The following is a 22,660-nucleotide window of genomic DNA, read 5'->3' as shown; positions in this document are numbered from 1 at the left end:
AGCAAGTTTCTTAAACAGCTCATCAGATCCCTGAAATTGCTACATCACACTGTGACGGTAACAGTGTTGCAAAAATTACTGAGAAGAAACCAAAGGGCACAGCTGAGAGTTTTAACCTGTTTTATTAATCAATAGATGTGCAAGACATAATACAAATTAAGTTTTATTTGAGTAGTTAAAGGGTTTCTGTCATCAGAATTAACCCTATTAAACTAGCTGACATTACCGGTGTGCGCTAACGTGTTCCTGGGCTGGTGGGAGAACACATCTGTCTTTGGGGATGATACTCAAATAGAAACACAGCAGATTCAGAAGTGGGCACGGTTCATCGACGATGTCTTTGTGATTTGGAAGGGCAGTTCTGAGTCATTCACTGCCTGGGCAGAAAACCTCAACATCAATGACATCGGCTTACGGTTCACTTCTGAATGCAACGCCTTACAATTACCCTTAAATGAGCAGCAAAACTTTAGCTGCTTCATATGTAGGGTTTTCAGTGTATCTAGGTGTCCCCACCTTATACAATTACCTCTCTGCGTTGTTTTTAGTTTCATACATACACCTCGCTGAGTGATTAATATTCATTTATTATTTTTTGTATATGCTTGTGGTGGTCCATAGTGTTGTGTACGCTTATTGTTGTCAGCAGCATTTTTAAATCTGACATAATCACCACCTATCAGCTAATAGCTGTTTTCCCTTTGGCCATTGCCGTAACTAGCCTTTAAATCCATTTAGGAGTCGACTATGACTCTAATCTACCTGTGAACTACTGTACGATATCTGTGACAGCATTGCATAGGGCTCGGCGTCCGTTCCATTGATAAGCAACGAGCTACGCTGAGTCCGTGCCTCACGACGCGTCAGGCGGCTCCCCGGTCACATGATCCTAACTTCTGGCCTGTGGACCGCACAGTGTGCGTTCCACGGGCATGCTTTAATTTTGCATACAGGAAGTGGGAGGACACGTCATAGCCAGGCGCACCTTAACCTCTTAAGGACACAGGGTGTACAGGTACGCGCTGATGTCCTGGTACTTAAGGAGACAGGGTGTACCTGTACGTCCTGTGTAGTTCCAATCACCGCAGTGCGGCGGGCGGTGATCGGAACAAGATGCCTGCTCAAATCATTCAGCAGGCACCTTGGTACAATGCCCATGGGGGTCCTGTGACCCCCCCCTGTCGGCGATCGCAGCAAACCGCAGGTCAATTTAGACCTGCGGTTTGCTGCGTTTCCGGGTTATTCGGTTCTCTGGTGACCCGATAACCCGAAATAGGATGGTGATCGGTGGTGTAATAATACACCACCAATCACCATCCTGCGATCCTGAGAGGAGGCGGATTGCTTCTGATTGGCTGGCTGGGCAGGTGGGCAGGCGGAGCCGCAGTTTTAAATTGCCGGAGCTCCTCTCCCCGCTCATACATGTCCTTGGAGTGGGGAGAGAGAGGAGCCCCCGCTGCAGAGCACACAAAGTAGTTTTTTTGTGCCATCAGGCACAAAACAGCATATTAGTAACAGTGAGGAAGAGGTAGGGACAGGTAGATTAGGCGGGATAGTGAGGGAGAGTTAGGGGGAAAAAAACACTTTTTTTATTGCAGTTTAGCACCCAGATCGGGTGTCTGGGGTCCACAGCACTCAGCTGTGTGACCCTAGAACCCCCAGGGGTGCTGCAGCTTGCCCCCCCACAAATTTTGTTGGGGCGCAAGCTTTTTTTTTTATGCATGCGCTGACTGTGGCCGGCACTCTTGGCGTTTGCGGCCACTGTTAGCGCATCGCCCACCCCACTGCTGATCAGCTTTGTACCGCTGATCAGCATGTTTGAATATTTTTTATTTTTTTTACACTTTTTCTGTCTTTCAATTTTTTTTTGTTTTTTTTCTTGTTAGGTGTAGGGCAAAGTACGCGAACACCCGTCCCCCACACACACGCACACTGAATAAAGCTTTCCAGTCATGCACACACACACACACACACACTCCCCTATGTCCCGCCGGATGTTCTCGGCCGAGGAAGCATACGCCAAGCTTGCCTCCGACTCTGAGAGCCCCAGTGAGGACGAGGATGACCCCACTTTCCTCTTGTCATCCGCATCCTCCTCATCATCTAGCGATGATGATGAGCCACCAAGTCGGCGGAGACGCCGCCAGGCGGAGCAAGGGAGCCGCCATGCCAGGGACCCTGTGGCCCTCACTAGTATTAGCAGCTCTGGGGCTCGTACTAGTTTTCCAGCCCACCAGATAAGTCCACCTGAGCACCCTACCAGTGAACTTGTCTGGTGTACCCCAGAGGATTTTGAGCCCGTGATTCCTGACTTTGTTCGCCAACCAGGAATCCAGATTCCCACAGTGGGTTTCACTGAATATGACTTTTTTTGTCTTTTTTTCAGTGACCACTTTGTGAATCTGATGGTGGAGCAAACAAACTTGTACGCCCAACAGTTCATTGCTCAACACCCGGGATCCTTTTTGGCTAGGGCCGGTGGCTGGACTCCGGTCAGTGCAGCCGAGATGAGGATGTTTTGGGGCCTCGTGCTGCACATGGGCCTAGTCAAAAAACCCAGTGTCAGGCATCACTGGAGTGGGGACATCCTCTACCAGACCCCACTTTACAGTACGGCCATGACACGTACCCAGTTTGAAGCCATTCAGAAATGCCTGCATTATGAACATAATGCAGCATGTCCCCCCCGAGGTGATCCTGCCTATGACCGCCTGTACAATAATCAGGCCGGTCATCGATCACTTCGGGGCCAAATTTTTGGAGGCCTATGTACCTGGAAGGGAGGTCGCGGTTGATGAGTCTCTCATTGCTTTCAAGGGGAGACTCATTTTCCGCCAGTATGTTCCCTCTAAGCGGGCGAGGTATGTCGTGAAGCTGTACAAACTTTGTGAGAGTACCTCAGGGTACACTTATAAGTTTTGTGTGTACGAGGGGCGAGATTCCCATATTGAACCCCCAGAATGTCCCCCCACTCTGGGTGTTAGCGGGAAACTTGTGTGGGACCTTTTGCACCCACTGCTAGATAAGGGTTACCACCTGTACGTGGATAACTTTTCTCGCTGCCAGATCCACGTCTGCTTGTGCAACCGTGCGGAAAAATCAACGCGGCCTCCCTACCCCCTCCAGGTACCCACCCCAGGGGTGAGACCCGTGCCCTTACCAGTGGAAACCCGATGCTGGTCAGATATAAGGACAAGAGGGATGTCCTTGTACTGTCCACAATTGACGATAACGGCAGCACCCCTGTCCCTGTGCGAGGTACCGCAGCAACGATCCTCAAGCCCGATTGTATCGTTGACTACAATCGGTATATGGGAGGAGTTGATCTCTCTGATCAAGTCCTCAAGCCATATAACGCCATGCGCAAAACTCGGGAATGGTACAAAAAAGTTGCGGTCTACTTGGTGCAGGTTGCTTTGTACAACTCTTTTGTGCTTTCTCGGAGCGCTGGCAACACAGGGAAATTCCTACAGTTCTATGAGACAGTCCTCAAGGCCCTGATCTTTTCTGACCAAGAAAGAGCAGGCCGGAGTACCTAGGGAACTGGAGGCGCCCGGATAGTCCCTGACCAACACTTTCCAGGTGTGGTCCCCCATACTGGAAAGAAGGGACGGACCCCAAAAAAGTGCAGAATGTGTCACAGGAGGGGGTTACGGAAGGACACCACCACTCAGTGTGACACGTGCCCGGATCATCCGGGCCTCTGCATTGAGGGTTGCTTCAGGGAGTACCACACTTCCATGGAGTACAAAATTTATAATCCCCTTCCCCAATTTTAATTCTATTTAGCCACTGGCAATCTAAACCAAAAATATGGTTCTCAGAATTGAGACACTAAAACCAAAAAAAATAAATTCTAAAAAATGATTTTGTAAAACTAAAAAAGTAGACATATTAGGTATTTCCGCGTCCGTAAGAATCTGCTATATAAAAATACCCCATGACCTAACCCCTCAGATGGACACGGTCAAAAAAATAAAATAGAAACGGTACAAAAAAAGGTATTTTTTTGTCACCTCACATCACAAAAGGTGTAATAGCAAGCGATCAAAAAGTCATATGCCCCCCAAAATAGTGCCAATAAAACCGTCCTCTCATCCCGCAAATAATGAGCCCCTACCTAAGACAATCAGCTAAAAACTTTAAAAAAAAATGACTCTTAGACTATGGAGATACTAAAATGTTTTTTTGTTTTAAAAAGGATAATATAGTGTAAAACCTAAATAAATTTTTAAAAAGTAGACATATTAGGTATCGCCGCGTCTGTAAGAATCTGCTCTAAAGAAATTCCCCATGACCTAACCCCTCAGATAAACACGGTCAAAAAACTTAAATAAAAATGGTGCAAAAACAGCAATTTATTTGCAAATTTTCCATTTTAATCCATTTTTTCCAGTAACAATGCAAGGGTTAACAGCCAAACAAAACGTAAAATTTATTACCCTCATTCTGCAGTTTACAGAAACACCCCTAATGTGGTCGTAAACTGCTGTATGACCAAACGGCAGGGCGCAGAAGGAAAGGAACGCCATATGGTTTCTGGAAGGCAGATTTTTATGGCCTTTTTTTTTGGCACCATGTCCCATTTGAAGAACCCCTGATGCACCCCTAGATGCACTTCATAAAAGTGACCCCATCTAAGAAACTACACCCCTCAAGGGTGATTTTACATACTTTATTAACCCTTTAGGTGTTCCTCAACAGTTTATGGCAAATGGAGATGAAATTTCTGAATTTCTATTTTTGGTAACCTTGTCTCACAAAAATATAATATAGAGCAACCAAAAATCATATGTACCCTAAAAATAGTCCCAACAAAACTGCCACCTTATCTCGTAGTTTCCAAAATGGGGTCACTTTTATGGAGTTTCTACTCTAGGGGTGCATCAGGGGGGGCTTCAAATGGGACATGGTGTAAATAAACCAGTCCAGCAAAATCTACCTTCCAAAAACCACACGGCGCTCCTTTCCCTTTACGCCCTGCCATGTGCCAGTACAGTAGTTTGCGACCACATATGGGGTGTTTCTGCAAACTACAGAATTAGGGCAATAAATATTGAGTTTTGTTTGGCTGTTAACCCTTTGTTACTGGAAAAAATGGATTAAAATGGAAAATTTGCCCAAAAAATCGCAATTCAGAAATTTTATCTCTATTTGCCATTAACTCTTGTGGAACACCTTAAAGGTTAACAACGTTTGTAAAATCAGTTTTGAATACCTTGAGGGGTGTAGTTTCTAGAATAGGGTCATTTTTGGGTAGTTTCTATTATGCAAGCCTCACAAAGTGACTTCAGACCTGAACTGGTCCTTAAAAAGTGGGTTTTTGAAAATGTCTGAAAAATTTCAAGATTTGCTTCTAAACTTCTAAGCCTTGTAATATCCCTAAAAAATAAAATTGCATTCCCAAAGTGATACAAACTCGAAGTAGACATATGGGGAATGTAAAGTAATAACTATTTTTGGAGGTATTACTATGTATTATAGAAGTAGAGAAATTGAAACTTGGAAATTTGCTAATTTTTCTAAATGTTTGGTAAATTTGGTATTTTTTTCATAAATACAAATGAATTTTTTGGACTCCATTGTACCACTGTCATAAAGTACAATATGTGACAAAAAAACTATCTCAGAATGGCCTGAATAAGTAAAAGTGTTTTAAAGTTATTCACACTTAAAGTGCAAAAGATGGCCTCGTCCTTAAGGTGAAAATGAGCCCGGTCCATAAGGGGTTAAATGAGATGGAGGGCAAAAAAGCCAGCGCTCTCCATCCACTGGCAGCGACAGTGAGGCTGTGGTTTATAGGGGACACTTCACCACACCCAGGAACACTCGGACCACTGTTCCTCTGTGTTCACCCCTTATCTGGGAGGAGACATTGACATCAAATAGTGTGTATTAATGGTGTTATACTTTGAGGTATTAGTCCCTGAATCTCCAGTTACTATTTAGCAATATATTGTGTGTTTCCCTTTTTTGTGTCTTGCAGTTTTCCTTACTAAAGTGAATCCCCTGATGAGTCCCAAAGTAGGGATGAAACGTTGCATGTAGGGAATTAGTGAGGGCGAGTATAGGTAATAGGCCCCGAACCAGGGACAGGTTCCGTACGGGATCGCCCCTATCGGGGCGGGTGCTCTGTGTCTGTTAGGCAGCCATATTTAATAGTCCCCTCACCCACACCAAGTAGAGCATTATGACAAGGGTACTATATGAGTATTCCAACCATATGCTGCTAATATCAGAAGCACCAGCCACCAACATCCTTCTGCCACTGCAGTGAAGGATATATTGTAATTGCACACCAGTTGCTGTCTCATTGTCCATACATCTGAGAGTGGTAAGACCGTATCTTACTACTATTGTTATGACTAGGCAGCATACTGAGATGTGGATTAAGATTCTGTTGTAATTTGTTTTCTTACTGTCTTTGTTAGTTATTGACTTTTGAGGTATATTCAGTAAAAGTTATATTTAATGATTATTAAGACACCCGGTCCACTAGTGGTTTGGTACTAATGTCAGCTGAACCTAACTAGCCTATTCCTACTTGTATCTATGCCTCTGTTATGCCAGAAATCTAACTTTTATAATATGCTAATTAGCCTCTAAGAGCAGGGAAGGGGGGTTGTTGCCCCTGCTCTTAGAAGGTCCATTCTCCCACCTCTGGGCGCTCGTCCTTCACTCACTGCGCCTGCGCCGAACACTGAACGGGACAGCGCAGGGTCGAAATACATGGCAGACGGGGCCGGCAGGAGGAGACCATGGCTGCCTGGCCCTGTCAATCAAGTGCAGCAGGGCGCATCCAGAGGTGGGAGAACAGAGCTTCTAGGAGCAGGAACAACGCACCCCCTGCTCTTAGAGGCTAATTAGCTAATTAGAGGCTAATGTCAGCTAGTTTAATAGGGTTAATTCTGATGACAGAAACCCTTTAATAGGCACATGTAATAGAAGGCTTTTTTGGTCTCAATGACCATTTGTAAGTAATGAAAGTAAAAGTTGCCTAAACATGTTCTTAGGGTCAGAAATTGCTGAAACATGCTAAATAATGCATCGTCTAATCGAGTACTTTGACCAGGGAACTATCTGGATGTAACCAAGGACCACTCGTGAGAGGTTTTGAGGGCTTGTCTTTTGCGGGAAGAGTTGTAGTTTTCAGTGGTACGGTTTTGGTTGTACATTTAGCTTCCCTTGCTTTTTACTGTGTTCACTTTGCTGGATAAATTACATGATTTATTTAATCCTGTGGGTCAGTGCAATTGCAGCAATACCAATTTTTTATAGCAAAACAGACAAGAATAAAACATGTTCTATAATTTTCAGGATGGATATATGGATGTGAACAGCACATGGATGACATCTCTGTGTGTGTGTTTTTATTTATTTATTGCGGACCCCTAGAAATGAATGGGTCTGTGTGCTATCCGCAAAAACTGCCTATCGGTCATGGACCAAAAAGATGGTCGTTTGCATAATTATATATAATTTTGTGCAGGATAAGAAAAGCGTAGCTGCTTTCTTTCAGAAGCAGCGCCACACCTGCCCACCCATGGTATGTGGTATTGCAATCCAGACCGGTGTGGCACTGAAGAAAACAGCTAGGTTTCCTCTTATCCTGGACAACCTCTTTAAAAATTCACGAAATTAAAAATCAATAAGCAATGTAATGGTTTGGCTGATTTTGAAATTTACAGCTAGACTTTTTTGGAAGATTTCTTGTTTTCTTGTGTACACAACATTCAGTATATTTTGTATTTTTGCAGGCACACTAAAACGAAGTGTCAGCGCTTCTGGAGGAGAAATATCTCAAACAAAGTGGGTATATTTAGGTTATATTACAGCACACCTAATACCAATTTCCTATGAAAAACGTTTATCACCTATCTACCAAATCTTTGGGGTCCCCAGTACTGGAACCCTCACTGATAACTAAAACAGGGGCCCTGATCTATTCTGAAAGAGTTTGAATGGAGCAATGGTCATGCATGAGCCCTGCCACCCCAATCAAAGTCTAATGGGATTGATGGAGAAAGAAAAGCTCAATGCTCATAGACTTTTGGGGGACATTTATCAAATTGGTGTAAAGTAGAACTAGCTTAGTTGTCCATAGCAGCCAATCAGATTCCACCTTTCATTTTCCAAAGGAGTTCTGAAAAATGAAAGGTGGAATCTGATTGGTTGCTATGGGCAAATAAGCCAATTCTACTTTACACCAGTTTGATAAATCTCCCCTTGGTTCTTATCCTGCAACAAAAATACAGTGGGGCAGATTTATTAATCCTGTCTTAAATTTAAACAGCTGAAAGGTACACTAGGTGCAGCAAATTTGTCACAGAGGCTAATGCTGCATTGGTAAATGTGGGCCATTGTATGTTAATGGCACCTACATTTTTGCACAACATTTAGCAAAAAGTAAGCCAGCTAACAGATGGTATAAACTAAAGCTTATATTACACGCACAGATGATCGTTTAGATCATCGCTAACAAGTGTTCATATGAACGCTCATTAGCGATGATCTGGCAGTGTTAGGCTACTTTCACACCTGCGTTCGGGTGTCCGCTCGTGAGCTCCGTTTGAAGGGGCTCACAAGTGGCCCCGAACGCAACCGTCCAGCCCTAATGCATTCTGAGTGGACGCGGATCCGCTCAGAATGCATCAGTCTGGCGGCGTTCAGCCTCCGCTCCGCTCAGCAGGCGGACACCTGAACGCTGCTTGCAGCTTTCGGGTGTCCGCCTGGCCGTGCGGAGGCAAGCGGATCCGTCCAGACTTACAATGTAAGTCAATGGGGACGGATCCGTTTGAAGATGACACTATATGGCTCAATCTTCAAACAAATCCGCCCCCATTGACTTTCAATGTAAAGTCTGGACGGATCCGCTCAGGCTACTTTCACACTTAGAAATTTATCTAAGTTATAATGCAGACGGATCCGTTCTGAACGGATGCAAACGTCTGCATTATAGGAGCGGATCCGTCTGATGAAACATCAGACGGATCCGCTCCGAACGCTAGTGGGAAAGTAGCCTTATACTGCCTCTGATTAGCTGATGAACAAGCAAACGCTCGTTCATCGGGCAATTGGAATCTTTCAGCAGGTTGAAAAAGGATTGTTTGTCAGCGACAGATTTTGCCGTGTAATTGCAATCTGCTGCAGGCAAACAGGGATTCAGTATGGGGACGAGCAATGGCATTAGTGATCACCCCTCCCCATACTGAGGAGGAGATCTCTGCATGTAATAGCAGTGAGCAGACGATTGTCGGGAAGGAAGCCACCTTCAAGATCTGTGCGTCTAATATAAGCTTTAGACTAGACAATGATAAATCGGGTATATATTTGGACTGTCTGGTCTGAGGGGGTGTTATGTATTATGAGGGTTATATTTGACAAGTTTTGTTATATTTTCCCAAGTGATGAATCTAGCTAAAAATGTAACTATGCTATGACATGCCGGCCAATGTCAAAAACTGCAAAACATGTAGCAAACACTTCTTCTAGGGATTGTCCAAACCTCTACAAGTAATGCCCTATGTGCCATCCCTATCTGATTGATGGGGTGTCACCCCCACTGAGCAGCTGTTCTGCGGTAGCTCCGGGGCTCTGTGACAAGCTCCATCCAGGGGGTTTAGACAATATTTGTAGATCTGGCCTATTGTACCTCTTCTCTGTAGCAATCCTGCTCTGTAAAGCTAATTATATAATCAATCTAAGTGAATTCCTGTCAAGTACAGGAAATCAAATCAATTTTATTTCTTCCTAATGTAATACCATTATTCCAAAAAACAATTTATTACTCAAATAATTGGTGCAATTGAATCACAACTTTGTTTAACCCTTCATGTATTTGTGATCAGGGACAGGTAAACCACACAGGACTAATGTACCGTATGTCAAAAGCCCTAAAATGATATTGTCATAGCTTTAATTAAATGTGTCTTGTCATTTGGCATCCAAGAATACACTATTCCTCTTAAATAATGAGCATTTTCCAGTATTCTAGAACATTAATCTAGACATATTTGCTGACAGAGTTTAGAAAATAATCTCTATGTGGCTACCATGAGTCTAATGAGGCCAAGAGGGAGCAAACAATTGACTGTAGGAATTTCATCTGGCAATGGATACAGTGGAGTAAGCTTGTTAGTGACGGTTTTCGACTCCATTTCAGTGATTAAAAAATGTACTGAGTGTTTCCTGTCTATTAGCTATATGACATGATCTTTTGTATTGCTCTTGGTAAGTAGATGTTCCCTGGAGTAACCAAAGATTTAGGTAGACAGCCCAAATTGGCTTCCTGTGTTAGGACGTGTTACTAAGCTGTAGCTGAATTCTGCATACGGCACTGTAGAATGTAGGAAAGTAGGAACTTTTAGGATTGAGCATTAAAAGCACATCAGGGTTTCAGCAAATAAAATGTACTCATTGTATAATGAAAAACTGCACAATATTTCAATTTTCATGGTTCTGAAGATTTCTGCTTACAGTCATGTCATTGGAACCTTCATTTTTACTACCAGTGGACCCAGGATCGAAGTTCAGACTCTGGACTAAATGGAATAAATAATCTAGACCCAAACCAAAGAAAAATTCAAACCCTGGATCCCATTTACTTACTGTCCTCACTACTGAGGTTTTCTGCAGCTACAGGCAACAACACATCAGGGTTATGACCGTGGCAGCATTAGGACCTCAAAATGTAGAGTAACCAGGGATAATATCAGCCATCTTCTGTTGGAATAATCCAATCAAAAATAGAGAATATATAAAATTAAAAAAAATGGTGTTGAGATTTAGGGGGGGGGGGGGGGGGGGTGGTGGCAGTCCACGAAGCTGACACTGGGGGGATAGAGAGATGCTTGGTCATTAAATAGAAACACTGGTGCACAGCTCGTGACAACACCCCAGGGTTCTGGCACTGGCAACATTAGGACCTCAAAATGAAAAAGAACCGGGGAGTGAGGAAGACTCAGTTATGTTAACGAGGTTGTCCCACAAAAAATATTTTACAGTTTTCAAATCAGATTTTGGATCGGAATATTTTTACAATTGCATGTAATTTAAAAATTTTGTATACACGCTGAGTTAATCAATAAAATGCATCTCTATAGCGCCACCTGCTGTTTGTTATTTTTCTTGTTTCTCTGTCCACTTTGCTGAGGTGGACACACATGCTCAGTCCATCCTTCAACTGCCTCCTGAACAGAGATGGGGAGAGAGCTGCAGCAGAAAAAAAATGCCTCCTGAGAAGGTCATGCCTCCTAAGCTGCCAGCGATTGTCATGTACTATATGATGTCTGATTATCCTATTTTACATTAATCATGGGATAACCCCTTTTATTGTACTGTAATTGTAACAAGCCGTGCACCTATGTGTCCATTACTTAACCATGACAGATTTTTACCCCTGGCAGAAAACTATGAAAACTCCCTTTAAATGACTGTAAGAAGAGATCTTGAAAACAGTGAGCAGTTGATTCAGAAAGTACACTAGAAAACTGTATAACTTATACAATGGATGGATTTAACCTGCTAAAACCATCATATCGCTTTATATGCTATTGCTTATTATGTTTAATAAAACCTACTCTTTTCTTAGGTTAACTTCAAAATGTTGTGCTCTATATTTTTCAGGGAGCACACGGGTAACACAGGTTCAAAATCAAGACCAGGTAATTCTTTGCTTTCTGAGCACAGAAACTTGAAAGTTTCTCTTAGGATATAACATGAAATACTATCTCTTCCTTTCTTTTCTTCAGCTTTGCTGCCTATTGATCTTCTTCTGAAAGTTCCTTCACTGGTGTTCAGGTCTCAAAGTAGGAAGCTAGTGACTTCGTTAGGGGCAGAATGGCCTGCACACAGTTTTTCTACTGTGGTTCTTCACAGTCTGAAACATTCTGGTATATATTTAGAGTGGAATTATGCACTTTTTCTTTTTATCTTTGAATATATTTTTTTACATCAAGGTGTCATATGTGTATACTTGTACAAGTTCTCACAAGCTGCTTTACAATGCTTAAAGGCCTGGTTGACCCATTACAACAATGTATCCCGTCCACAGGATACGGGATGTGTCTGATCGCCGTTGATCTGATCACTGGGGGCCCCCAGAATGGGTTCAATTTAAATTGCGTAGCGGACGCGCAACGTGCAGCCACTCCATTCAATTCTATGGGGCTGCCAGATATAGCCGAGCACTTGTGCCTGTGGATAAGGGATAAGTTATTTATTTAAAACACAAAAAAAGTAATATTTAGAGTGGGAATATTGTTACAGTACAATCAGACACTAAGAAAGTGTAACCCCTTACCTTAGGAACATTTACATGGTGCACCTGACAGTTACACCCTTGGGGACCTTTTCTGTAGGCTTCCCAGCATAGCCAGACCCACGGTGGGAATTTATACTTCCCTGATCCCCGCCACTGTGTCTCCATCGCTCTCCCACTTGCTTTGTGGGACCCGGATCTCCCCGTGTCAGCAAACTGTTTGACATGGGTCACATGGCCGCTGCAGCTGATGACTAGCCATATCGGTGACAAGTCACTCATGTGTCATGTCACTTGGTCACACATGTACATACAGCCATCAGAGCAGCTGCCTGACAGACTCTCTGCAAAACAGAAAGCAAGATAGTCTGCAGATTCACTGAAAGGGAAGGCTGTAGAAACTGTTAAAAAAACAACCAACTGGAAAAAAAAAAATTTGGGCCCAAAATGAGTAATATACGGTCATTAAATTGCCTCTGAAGGTGTGTAATGTTGAAACAAACCGTCAAAGAGAAGGAGAAAGAAATATCACTATTCATGAACTCCAGTCATCTCTTCTTTTCCATTTGTCTATTCTGAGCAATGAGACGAGTTACAAGTGTTATGGCTGAAGAGTTGTACCTCACAAGCTGATGTGGGACACCTCTGATCTGCACTGTTGTAACGGGGTTCCGAGGGTGCACTCTGTCCCCCATTGCCCGCAGACCTGTTGCTTAGCTTTGGGAATGAGGATCTGTGTTTGACCTCATTCCCAGGGCGGCTTTACTAGCTGGGTGGCTCCCTGCTCCTAGTCTGCCTTGAGCGCCGAGCTGATCACTCGGTGCTCGACTGGTTGGTCTGTCATCCCTGCACTTATTCCAAGCTAGGGATTGCCGTCCAGTTATCCCCTGTCATTAGGACTCGCGAGGCAAGTAGGCAGGGCCAGGGGTGAGGGTGGAGCGCAGTGGTCACTTCCCTCCCCCCTGTGTGTGTGTGTACGTGACCGACCGTTACAACTGTTTAACCATTTGAATGCAGTGATCGGCAGGAGAGACTGAGATCGGGACCCCCATTTAATCGCATCACAGGGAATGTAGTGGTCCACTGAAGGATATTTACTGTTGTTTGGCCATACTTAGTTACGCCCTAACAATTACCCCCTATGAGATGAATAAAAGAAAAAGGTTTTCTACAATAAGTACAATGTAGTCCCAAAAGATAAAATAATGTTCACATAGTTGGTATCGTTATTATAACCGTAACAACCTATGCAATAAATTTATAGTGTAATACGGTATAAATAAAAAAAATCGACTAAATTGCTTTGTTTTCCATATTGTTAAAATAAAGAACAACTTCTCTTGCAAAAAACAAAGCCTCAACTCCATCAAACAGAATAAAAAGTTCTGACCGCTGCAATGCAAAGAGTAAAACTCAGACTGGCTTGGTCTTTTGAGAGGTTATAGCGTACAGACAAGTTGTGTTGCTTCTTCTCAGATTGAGCAGTTGTAGGCTTCTAGTAGTCAACTAGAGTATACTGTACTAGTAGGGGCAAGATGAACGTTTGTGCTTTCTTTTCATTGCCTCTGCCCTGTCCTTCATACACTGCAGAATACTAACCACTCACGTTCTGTACTAAATTGATCTTTATTCTTCATTTACCTTCCAAATATATGAACCCAAAATGTCTGAAAGGCTGCATACTGCATCATTAGCCAAGGAAGCAGGATCACTTCCAGTCAGATTCCACCTTTCCTTTTTGACAGCTCCTTTGGAGAATGAAAGGTGGACTCTGGTTGCTGTGGGCAACTAAGCCTGTTCCACTTTACACCAGTTTGAAAAATGACCCCAAATCTACTTGTAAAGCATAAGAAATAGCGCAGAAAGACGAAATGAGAAACAGTAATGAAGCGAATATATAACCATTAGTTTGTTCATCCAAGTCCTCTCCACTTACCATGAAAGGAATAAAGAGCAATTAATAAAAAATACAACCCTTGTAGACAGTTGTATTAGATATTCATTCATTTTGTTTAGTGCTATACAATATACAACCCCTTTCTGTATGCAATTTTACTATTATAGAAGGAGTCCCCTACTCTGAATCCCCTCTATTAGCCCGAGTAAAGAACTGCTGTCAAAGAGTTACTCTCGCTTTAGTGGCTGAAGCTCATGCATTGCATGATCATCCATTCATTAGAAATAACTGCATCTTTCCCGGTGTCATTATAACAGCTGATTGGGGTTTTTGGAAGCAGGATCCATGAATGATTCCGGGACCAGATGCAATTTTAAACGCTATTCCCTTAATAAGACATATATTATGGTCATATAATTTTATATTGAAATTAGAGATGAGTGAATTGACTTCGGATGAAACATCCGAAGTCGATTCGCATAAATTAGAATAGTACAGTATTAGAATGTATTGGCTCCGATGAGCCGAAGTTATTGCTTCGCGAAGTCTTGCGAGACTTCGCGTAATAACTTTATAAATTAATTTGTACTGTAAAAAACATTTCCCAAACTCTGGTTCGGTTCCAAGTGGTACATCTTATATAGAAGTGGTACAACTTGCGTAGAAGTAAAAAAATATATATAAAGAATAGCACCTAAATTGTTACCCTCATGATAAATGTTTCTGTCCCTTTCAGAGATGTGACTACGCACTTCCACTACCATCTCCAAAGCAGAGCCTCCGCTCTTGGTCTGCTAATTGGTGCAGGCATGAAATTGTCAGGACTGAACAAAATGTCTGCTCATGTCAATCGAATGGCATTATATAATATATATATATATATATTTTTTTTTTCCCTAAACCAATCACGTTGTGTACAGTTTTTTCTTTCTCTGCTCCAGTAGGGGTGTGCTCTAGATTCTATGATATTCTACACCCTGAGAGTCACGCTTCATAGTCCTTGTGGTTTTTCAGTGAGTGCAGAGATGCTGAACAGTTACAGACATTGCAATAGTCATGTATAGGGGAAAGAGGTACTTTTCTATAACACGCTATTTTACAACATTTTTTTTTAGCTTTGCATACACTTTGTTTATAGAAACAATATTAATAATAATTATAACAATATTTAATCAGACATTACAAAGTAACAAACTAATTACCAATTCAGACAACTGGAGTGAGGTAACTGTTCACAAAAGCTTGCACTCTCGAGAGAATAGGGGTAACAGAAAAGGTGACAGGCGCTTATTCTGTACAATGGCCCAGCCATCTTTTAACTAAATAGGAGAGTGCATGTAAAGCTGCATGAACCAGTCACCAATCAATATTGGTATATGTGCAGGTCTGAAGTGCAATTGATTGCAGGGAGTGTGGAAGTTGCTGTTGGATAAAGGGAAGAATTGTACACTTTACTCTGTATGAAAAACAATATTTGCTACAGACATAAGAAACCAATACAGTATTTACTCATTATACCTCATTAATTTACTGAAAGGATGATAATACACACATTTCAGAATTTTCCGTAGGATCTACCAAAACTGCCAATAGAATGTTTGCAAACCTAACCGCCCCCTTTATGTTACCATACAAATCTGAGAGGTCATTAGAAATGACCATGAGTCAGTGGGTGGCAGTACGTTTTGTATTCCTATGGTTTGTTTACTTGTTTGTTAACTTCCATGTTGGAACTTTTTGTTTTTTACACAACAGCATCTGCAGGTATTGCAGTGTCACAAAGAAAAGTTCGTCAAATCAGTGATCCTATTCAGCAAATATTAATCCAGCTCCACAAAATTATCTACATTACACAGGTACAGATTTACAGATTTTTCTGGATTTCTTAAATACTCAAATATCCAGTTGCTCAAAATGAAAAGTTTAACTGATCTCAGGTATTAATTACAATCATGGTTCAGTAATTGTCCTAAAATATGGGACCTTGTTGTTTCTTGGCATCTGTCTAAATTAGTCTTTGATTCAGTCTTAATATATGATTGCTTTATAATTTAGAATACTTAAGGATCAAATACAAAAATAAAAGTTCTTAAAATTTTGGTTCACACTTAAGAAGAATCAAGCCAGCGAAGAAAAATATTGGTAATCACTATAATGTTCCTTTAGATGGCTAATGTAGGACTTCCTTGAAGGCTATAATCCAGAAAGTCTTATTTACCCATATTTAAAGTATATCACTTAATCCTCTAGCCCAACAGCATGCCAGTCCCGTGGATGCCAGTCTTACAGAATATAATTGTATATAACATATTTATTGATGTAAAGTAACAGTACACAAAATGAAATGTTTGACAGTTTCACATAAAATAAAAGGCATTATATCATCAATCCTGTGATTTTGTAGGCTCCATCATATGTTGTGTAATGGTTTCAAGCATTTTTGACATATTTCGCATGTGTTCTGCAGCTTCCCCCTGCTCTTCATGACAACCTGAAAAGGAGGGTTGTGGAACGATACAAGAAATCTCTTTTCAGTCTCCAGAGCAATCCCTGCAACCTGAAAGCAGAAATTCAAAAGGTAGGTAAATCTCTTTGCTTTAGAAAAAAAAATGATGATAAATACAGTGTCAAATATACTGTAAAATGTTTTTCCCTTATCTAATGTGGTTTTTACTCTTCATATTAGATAGAAGACCTAGACCATCTACTTTAAAAGCTATGGGCACCTTTGGGGAAAATGTATTTTATTATTGCACTATTTTTATACAGTTTTCCTCTACTGCTTTCACTTTGTGCATTTGTAGACTAGACAGCTCTCTGCTTCACACTGAATCAGTCATAGAACTGCTTTGTCAGCTCGATCTGTAGCCCTTATCTCTGAACTCCTGACAGTTCATAAACACTCAGATATCTTGTGGCACTCTGCAATTTCTAATGGGTGCTTACTGCTTAGAATCCCAACCCCAGATCATTAATCAGTAAATTCTAGCACTCCAAAGGTCCAAATGCAGCTGCACATGTGACGTTTTGGTCCAAAAGTTTTCCCTGGCTCCATTCTTTCTCTTTACTCAGCTAGAGCAGCAGTAGTTTGATGAAGGCCCTTTCAGACTGAAACATCACATGTGCAGCCTTATTTAAATATCATGTCTTGTTGTGATTTTCTGATAAAATTATGTTATTTTTGGATTACCTCGGTACTATAAGTGTTTTTTGTACTCTATTGACCCACTCCTTCTGGTCGGTTTTCATGCTATAATCAGAGGTGGGCCCTGAACTTGTTTTGGGCTATATATAGGGTCCTTATTTAAATAAAGTCTTGATTTGCATTTGGACCTTTCGGAGTGCTAGAATTTCCTTATTTATGCTAAATTTGTATCGAAAACTAATAAGAATATAGCTTTAATGAGTGTTTATGAGCTGTCAAGAAAGTAGAGATAAGCTGACAGAGCAGTTCTATGACGTATTCAGTGTGACGCAGAGAGCCTGCAAATGTTGAAAATGCTTAATAAAACTCAATTGAAAAAATAATGTTTAGCACAAAATTAATAGATTGCAATAATAAAAAAAATGCCCCAAATGTGTTTATAGCGGTTAAGATCTTTCAGTAGTAAATGCTTTTATTTGATTCAAGTTAATGCATATGTATCTGCAATGGTAAAAGTCTTTAAAATGCCATATAAGGCTATTTTCACACTAGCGTTTTTGCTGGATTCAGCAGGGTTCAGCAAAAACGCTTCCGTTACTCATAATTACAACCATCTGCATCCGTTATGCAGGTTGTATTATCTTTAACACAACCAAGACGGATCCGTCATGAACTCCATTGAAAGTCAATGGGGGACGGATCCCTTTTCTATTGTGTCAGATGGTGTCAGAGTTAAACGGAATTGACTTGCATTGTGGGTCATGACGGATCCGTCTTGCTCTCCGGTATGGGAACACAACCAAACAGAACGGAATACATTTTGAAGCATTCTGTTCTGTTCAGTTACGTTTTGTCCCTATTGACAATGAATGGGGACAAGACGGAAGCGTTTTTTTCCCCCGGTACTACTGAGACTCTATGACAGATCTCAATACCGAAAAATAGAAACGCTAGTGTGAAAGTAGCCTAACTCTCTTTTACACCGGATCAATTTTCTTCTCCAACCTCCACATTTCTTTACCGAAGTTTGAAATATAAAAAGATGTTTGCTCCGGTCCTCACACAAGATGTTTCCTTTCTTTGCATCACTAACAAAATAGTGGCTTTGATGGGTCATAACTATCTGTTTTGACTCCTTAAACTTTAACAGGCTTTTTATAATTTTTTTTATCAAGGATCACTTGTGACCACAAGTTCTTCATAGTAAACACTATGCCAAATAGCACCCCAATAATTTGGGTTGTTGGACACGCTAATGACGTTAACAGTTCTTATTCTTTATATTCATATCAATTCTATTATATAAAGCTTCCTGTATACACAGAAAGCTCTATACACTTTTATAGGGTGTTAATGTGTTCCTGATCAATATATATCCTTTTAACAGAGTATGTTTTATTGTAAGAACAAGATACATGGTAAAATAGGGAAGTTAGATGTGCTTGATGGTATATACAATTATACAGTTCATACCCAAGGAGCAACATAAAATCCCCAGGCTACCTCTGGATACTTTCCTGTTAAATGCATTCCCTTGTTACTGTCCCTTCTTTCTATAAATGTACGTCACTGGGTGTCCTTGGATCCAAGGACAGTGCTATTAATGCCCCTCATGGATGACTGACACCTACATCTCGTACTGAGCTGTAAATATGCACATTTAACACATCATGGATAATAAAGGATATTTCTGACAACAACAAAAAATCGAGAAAGTGACAGCCAATTTCCCATGAAACGTCGCCCTTTAATGTGATTACAATAAACAGCTATTGGAAAACGGCACACATTGGAGATGATTTACAAGGAAACCAAGAAAGCTTATTATTTCTTCAGATTTGTCATAAGTCTCGTGAGGATCTCCCACACTAATGATTTTGAAGGTAAACGTTTTATCACAAAGTTCTTTTCCCTTTGTCAGTAGCTGAACATTACACTTATGCTACAATTACTTCACTTACACTTTTACGGCACATCGATGATTTCCATATGGCTAATTAGGTGTCTTCTAAGGTTAATCTCCCTGGATTGAACACGCTCTATGTGACGGCTGCTTTTCCCAAATCAAAGATTGCTTTTCTCTCCCAAACTCACAGCATCATAAGTCATTATTATGCTGTGAGTTTGGGTGATAGTAGCTGTGTTCAGGATGAAAATTGAAGCTGTCATATGCTTGTGTGAAATTAGCCTAAGGGTCCATTCACATGTCCGCAACTGTTTTGCAGTCAGCAAATTGCATATCTGCAAAACACGGACACAGGCCATGTGCGCTCCCCATTTTGCGGACCGCATATGACCGGCACTATAATAGAAATACCTTTTCTTGTCTGTGGCTGCAGACAAGAATAGGACATGTTCTATTTTTTCGCTGGGCTGCGGAACGGAAGTGCGGATGCGGACAGCACACAGTGCAGCCCCATTGGAAATGCGGACATGTGAATGGACCCTAAAGCTGCATTCACACGACTATATGTGTTTTGCGGTCTGCAAAATACGGATCTGCAAAAAAAACGGATATCCGTATTGCATCCGTTTTTTTGTGGATCTATTGTAACACTGCCAATCCTTGTCCACATTTTTTATTTTTTTTGCAAACTCATTGAAATGAATGGGTCCTCATCCAATCCGCAAAAAAAAATAACTGAGTTGAAACGGAAACAAAATAAGTTTGTGTGATTGTAGCCTAAGTGTGCCATTATGGTGGTGTTCCACATAGCGGGTGGCTCACAGTCGAGCCTTGACCGAAATGCAGCAGCTAACAGCCCAACTGCTGGCAATTTTCTAAAGAAATACATGCTAGCTGGTTGCTGCTTGTTGATGGGAGCTCCTATTTCATTAGCATCTTATTTCATTACATCCAATCAGTCCCAAAAACCACAAGTAATACATGCGGTTTTTGGTGCATATTTGATGTGGAAATGCACAGAAATCCAAATGAAGAAACGTTTGGAATTTCTGTTTTGAAATCTGCACTTCTATAGATATGCTAAGTCTTAATGCACACAATCAAAATTGCGTGCGGATTTGCGTGCGGAAAATCCGCATCGTGGGTCATGTACATTGTATTCTATGATAATTTGAAATTCTCATGTACATGATGCAGATTTTTTTCCTCTCCTAGTTCTGTCTTCAAAAACTGCATAAAAACTCAAAATGGCACATCTTAAGGCACGTTCGTTAAAGGGGTTGTCCAACTACAAATGCTTTTTAAATAACCCACTACCAAGCAAGACTTTTCAGGGGATGAATACTGCTCCCTGATGCATCACCTCACTCACTGCGATCATATTCTGCTGGGAAGGGGGCATGTCATTGGCTGCGGTAGTGCATTTGACTCCTGCCTTTGCTGGAAGTTTACATTTGGGGACTGAAGTGCAGTGAAAGCAGCTGTGGACCCACAGAGCTGGAACTGAGCATCCGGGAGCAGGTAAGCTGGATGGGGGAGTTATTTAACCACTTCAGCCCCCAGTGCTTAAACACCCTGAAAGACCAGGCCACTTTTTACACTTCTGACCTACACTACTTTCACCGTTTATTGCTCGGTCATACAACTTACCACCCAAATGAATTTTACCTCCTTTTCTTCTCACTAATAGAGCTTTCATTTGGTGGTATTTCATTGCTGCTGACATTTTAACTTTTTTTGTTATTAATCGAAATTTAACGATTTTTTTGCAAAAAAATGACATTTTTCACTTTCAGTTGTAAAATTTAGCAAAAAAAACGAGATCCATATAGAAATTTTGCTCTAAATTTATAGTTCTACATGTCTTTGATAAAAAAAAAATGTTTGGGTAAAAAAAAAAATGGTTTGGGTAAAAGTTATAGCGTTTACAAACTATGGTACAAAAATGTGAATTTCCGCTTTTTGAAGCAGCTCTGACTTTCTGAGCACCTGTCATGTTTCCTGAGGTTCTACAATGGCCAGACAGTACAAACACCCCACAAATGACCCCATTTCGGAAAGTACACACCCTAAGGTATTCGCTGATGGGCATAGTGAGTTCATAGAACTTTTTATTTTTTGTCACAAGTTAGCGGAAAATGATGATTTTTTTTTTTTTTTTTCTTACAAAGTCTCATATTCCACTAACTTGTGACAAAAAATAAAAACTTCTATGAACTCACTATGCCCATCACGAAATACCTTGGGGTCTCTTCTTTCCAAAATGGGGTCACTTGTGGGGTAGTTATACTGCCCTGGCATTCTAGGGGCCCAAATGTGTGGTAAGGAGTTTGAAATCAAATTCTGTAAAAAATGACCTGTGAAATCCGAAAGGTGCTCTTTGGAATATGGGCCCCTTTGCCCACCTAGGCTGCAAAAAAGTGTCACACATCTGGTATCTCCATACTCAGGAGAAGGTGGGGAATGTGTTTTGGGGTGTCTTTTTACATATACCCATGCTGGGTGAGATAAATATCTTGGTCAAATGCCAACTTTGTATAAAAAAATGGGAAAAGTTGTCTTTTGCCAAGATATTTCTCTCACCCAGCATGGGTATATGTAAAAAGACACCCCAAAACACATTCCCCACCTTTCGGATTTCACTCGTCATTTTTTACAGAATTTGATTTCAAACTCCTTACCACACATTTGGGCCCCTAGAATGCCAGGGCAGTATAACTACCCCACAAGTGACCCCATTTTGGAAAGAAGAGACCCCAAGGTATTCGCTGATGGGCATAGTGAGTTCATGGAAGTTTTTATTTTTTGTCACAAGTTAGTGGAATATGAGACTTTGTATGAAAAAAAAAAAAAAAATCATCATTTTCCACTAACTTGTGACAAAAAATAAAAAATTCGAGGAACTCGCCATGCCCCTCACGGAATACCTTGGGGTGTCTTCTTTCCAAAATGGGGTCACTTGTGGGGGAGTTATACTGCCCTGGCATTTTCCAGGGGCCCTAATGTGTGGTAAGTAGGTAAATGACCTGTGAAATCCTAAAGGTGCTCTTTGGAATATGGGCCCCTTTGCCCACCTAGGCTGCAAAAAAGTGTCACACATCTGGTATCTCCGTACTCGGGAGAAGTTGGGGAATGTGTTTTGGGGTGTCATTTTACATATACCCATGCTGGGTGAGAGAAATATCTTGGCAAAAGACAACTTTTCCCATTTTTTTATACAAAGTTGGCATTTGACCAAGATATTTCTCTCACCCAGCATGGGTATATGTAAAATGACACCCCAAAACACATTCCCCAACTTCTCCTGAGTACGGCGATACCAGATGTGTGACACTTTTTTGCAGCCTAGATGCGCAAAGGGGCCCAAATTCCTTTTAGGAGGGCATTTTTAGACATTTGGATACCAGACTACTTCTCACGCTTTGGGGCCCCTAGAATGCCAGGGCAGTATAA

At 41.3% G+C, this 22,660-nt stretch overlaps 1 protein-coding gene across 3 annotated transcripts in view; it reads left to right on the top strand.

Annotated features, from left to right (window-relative positions):
* NEK10 (NIMA related kinase 10) overlaps window positions 1-22,660 on the top strand; it is a 266,495-nt gene that overhangs the window by 222,535 nt on the left and 21,300 nt on the right. For 2 of the 3 annotated variants that reach the window (XM_040432102.1, XM_040432101.1), the window contains 4 exons: window positions 7,758-7,809; window positions 11,626-11,663; window positions 15,912-16,012; window positions 16,624-16,734. In XM_040432102.1, coding sequence (XP_040288036.1) covers window positions 7,758-7,809; window positions 11,626-11,663; window positions 15,912-16,012; window positions 16,624-16,734 — 302 coding nt within the window. Of the gene's footprint in view, window positions 1-7,757; window positions 7,810-11,625; window positions 11,664-11,750; window positions 11,892-15,911; window positions 16,013-16,623; window positions 16,735-22,660 lie in introns of all 3 variants that reach the window. The other variant, XM_040432100.1, reaches the window with a different exon arrangement.

Source organism: Bufo bufo, chromosome 5, assembly GCF_905171765.1.
Source record: "Bufo bufo chromosome 5, aBufBuf1.1, whole genome shotgun sequence".
Classification (NCBI taxonomy): Eukaryota; Metazoa; Chordata; class Amphibia; order Anura; family Bufonidae; genus Bufo; species Bufo bufo.
This window is presented reverse-complemented; position numbering and strand designations above follow the sequence as displayed.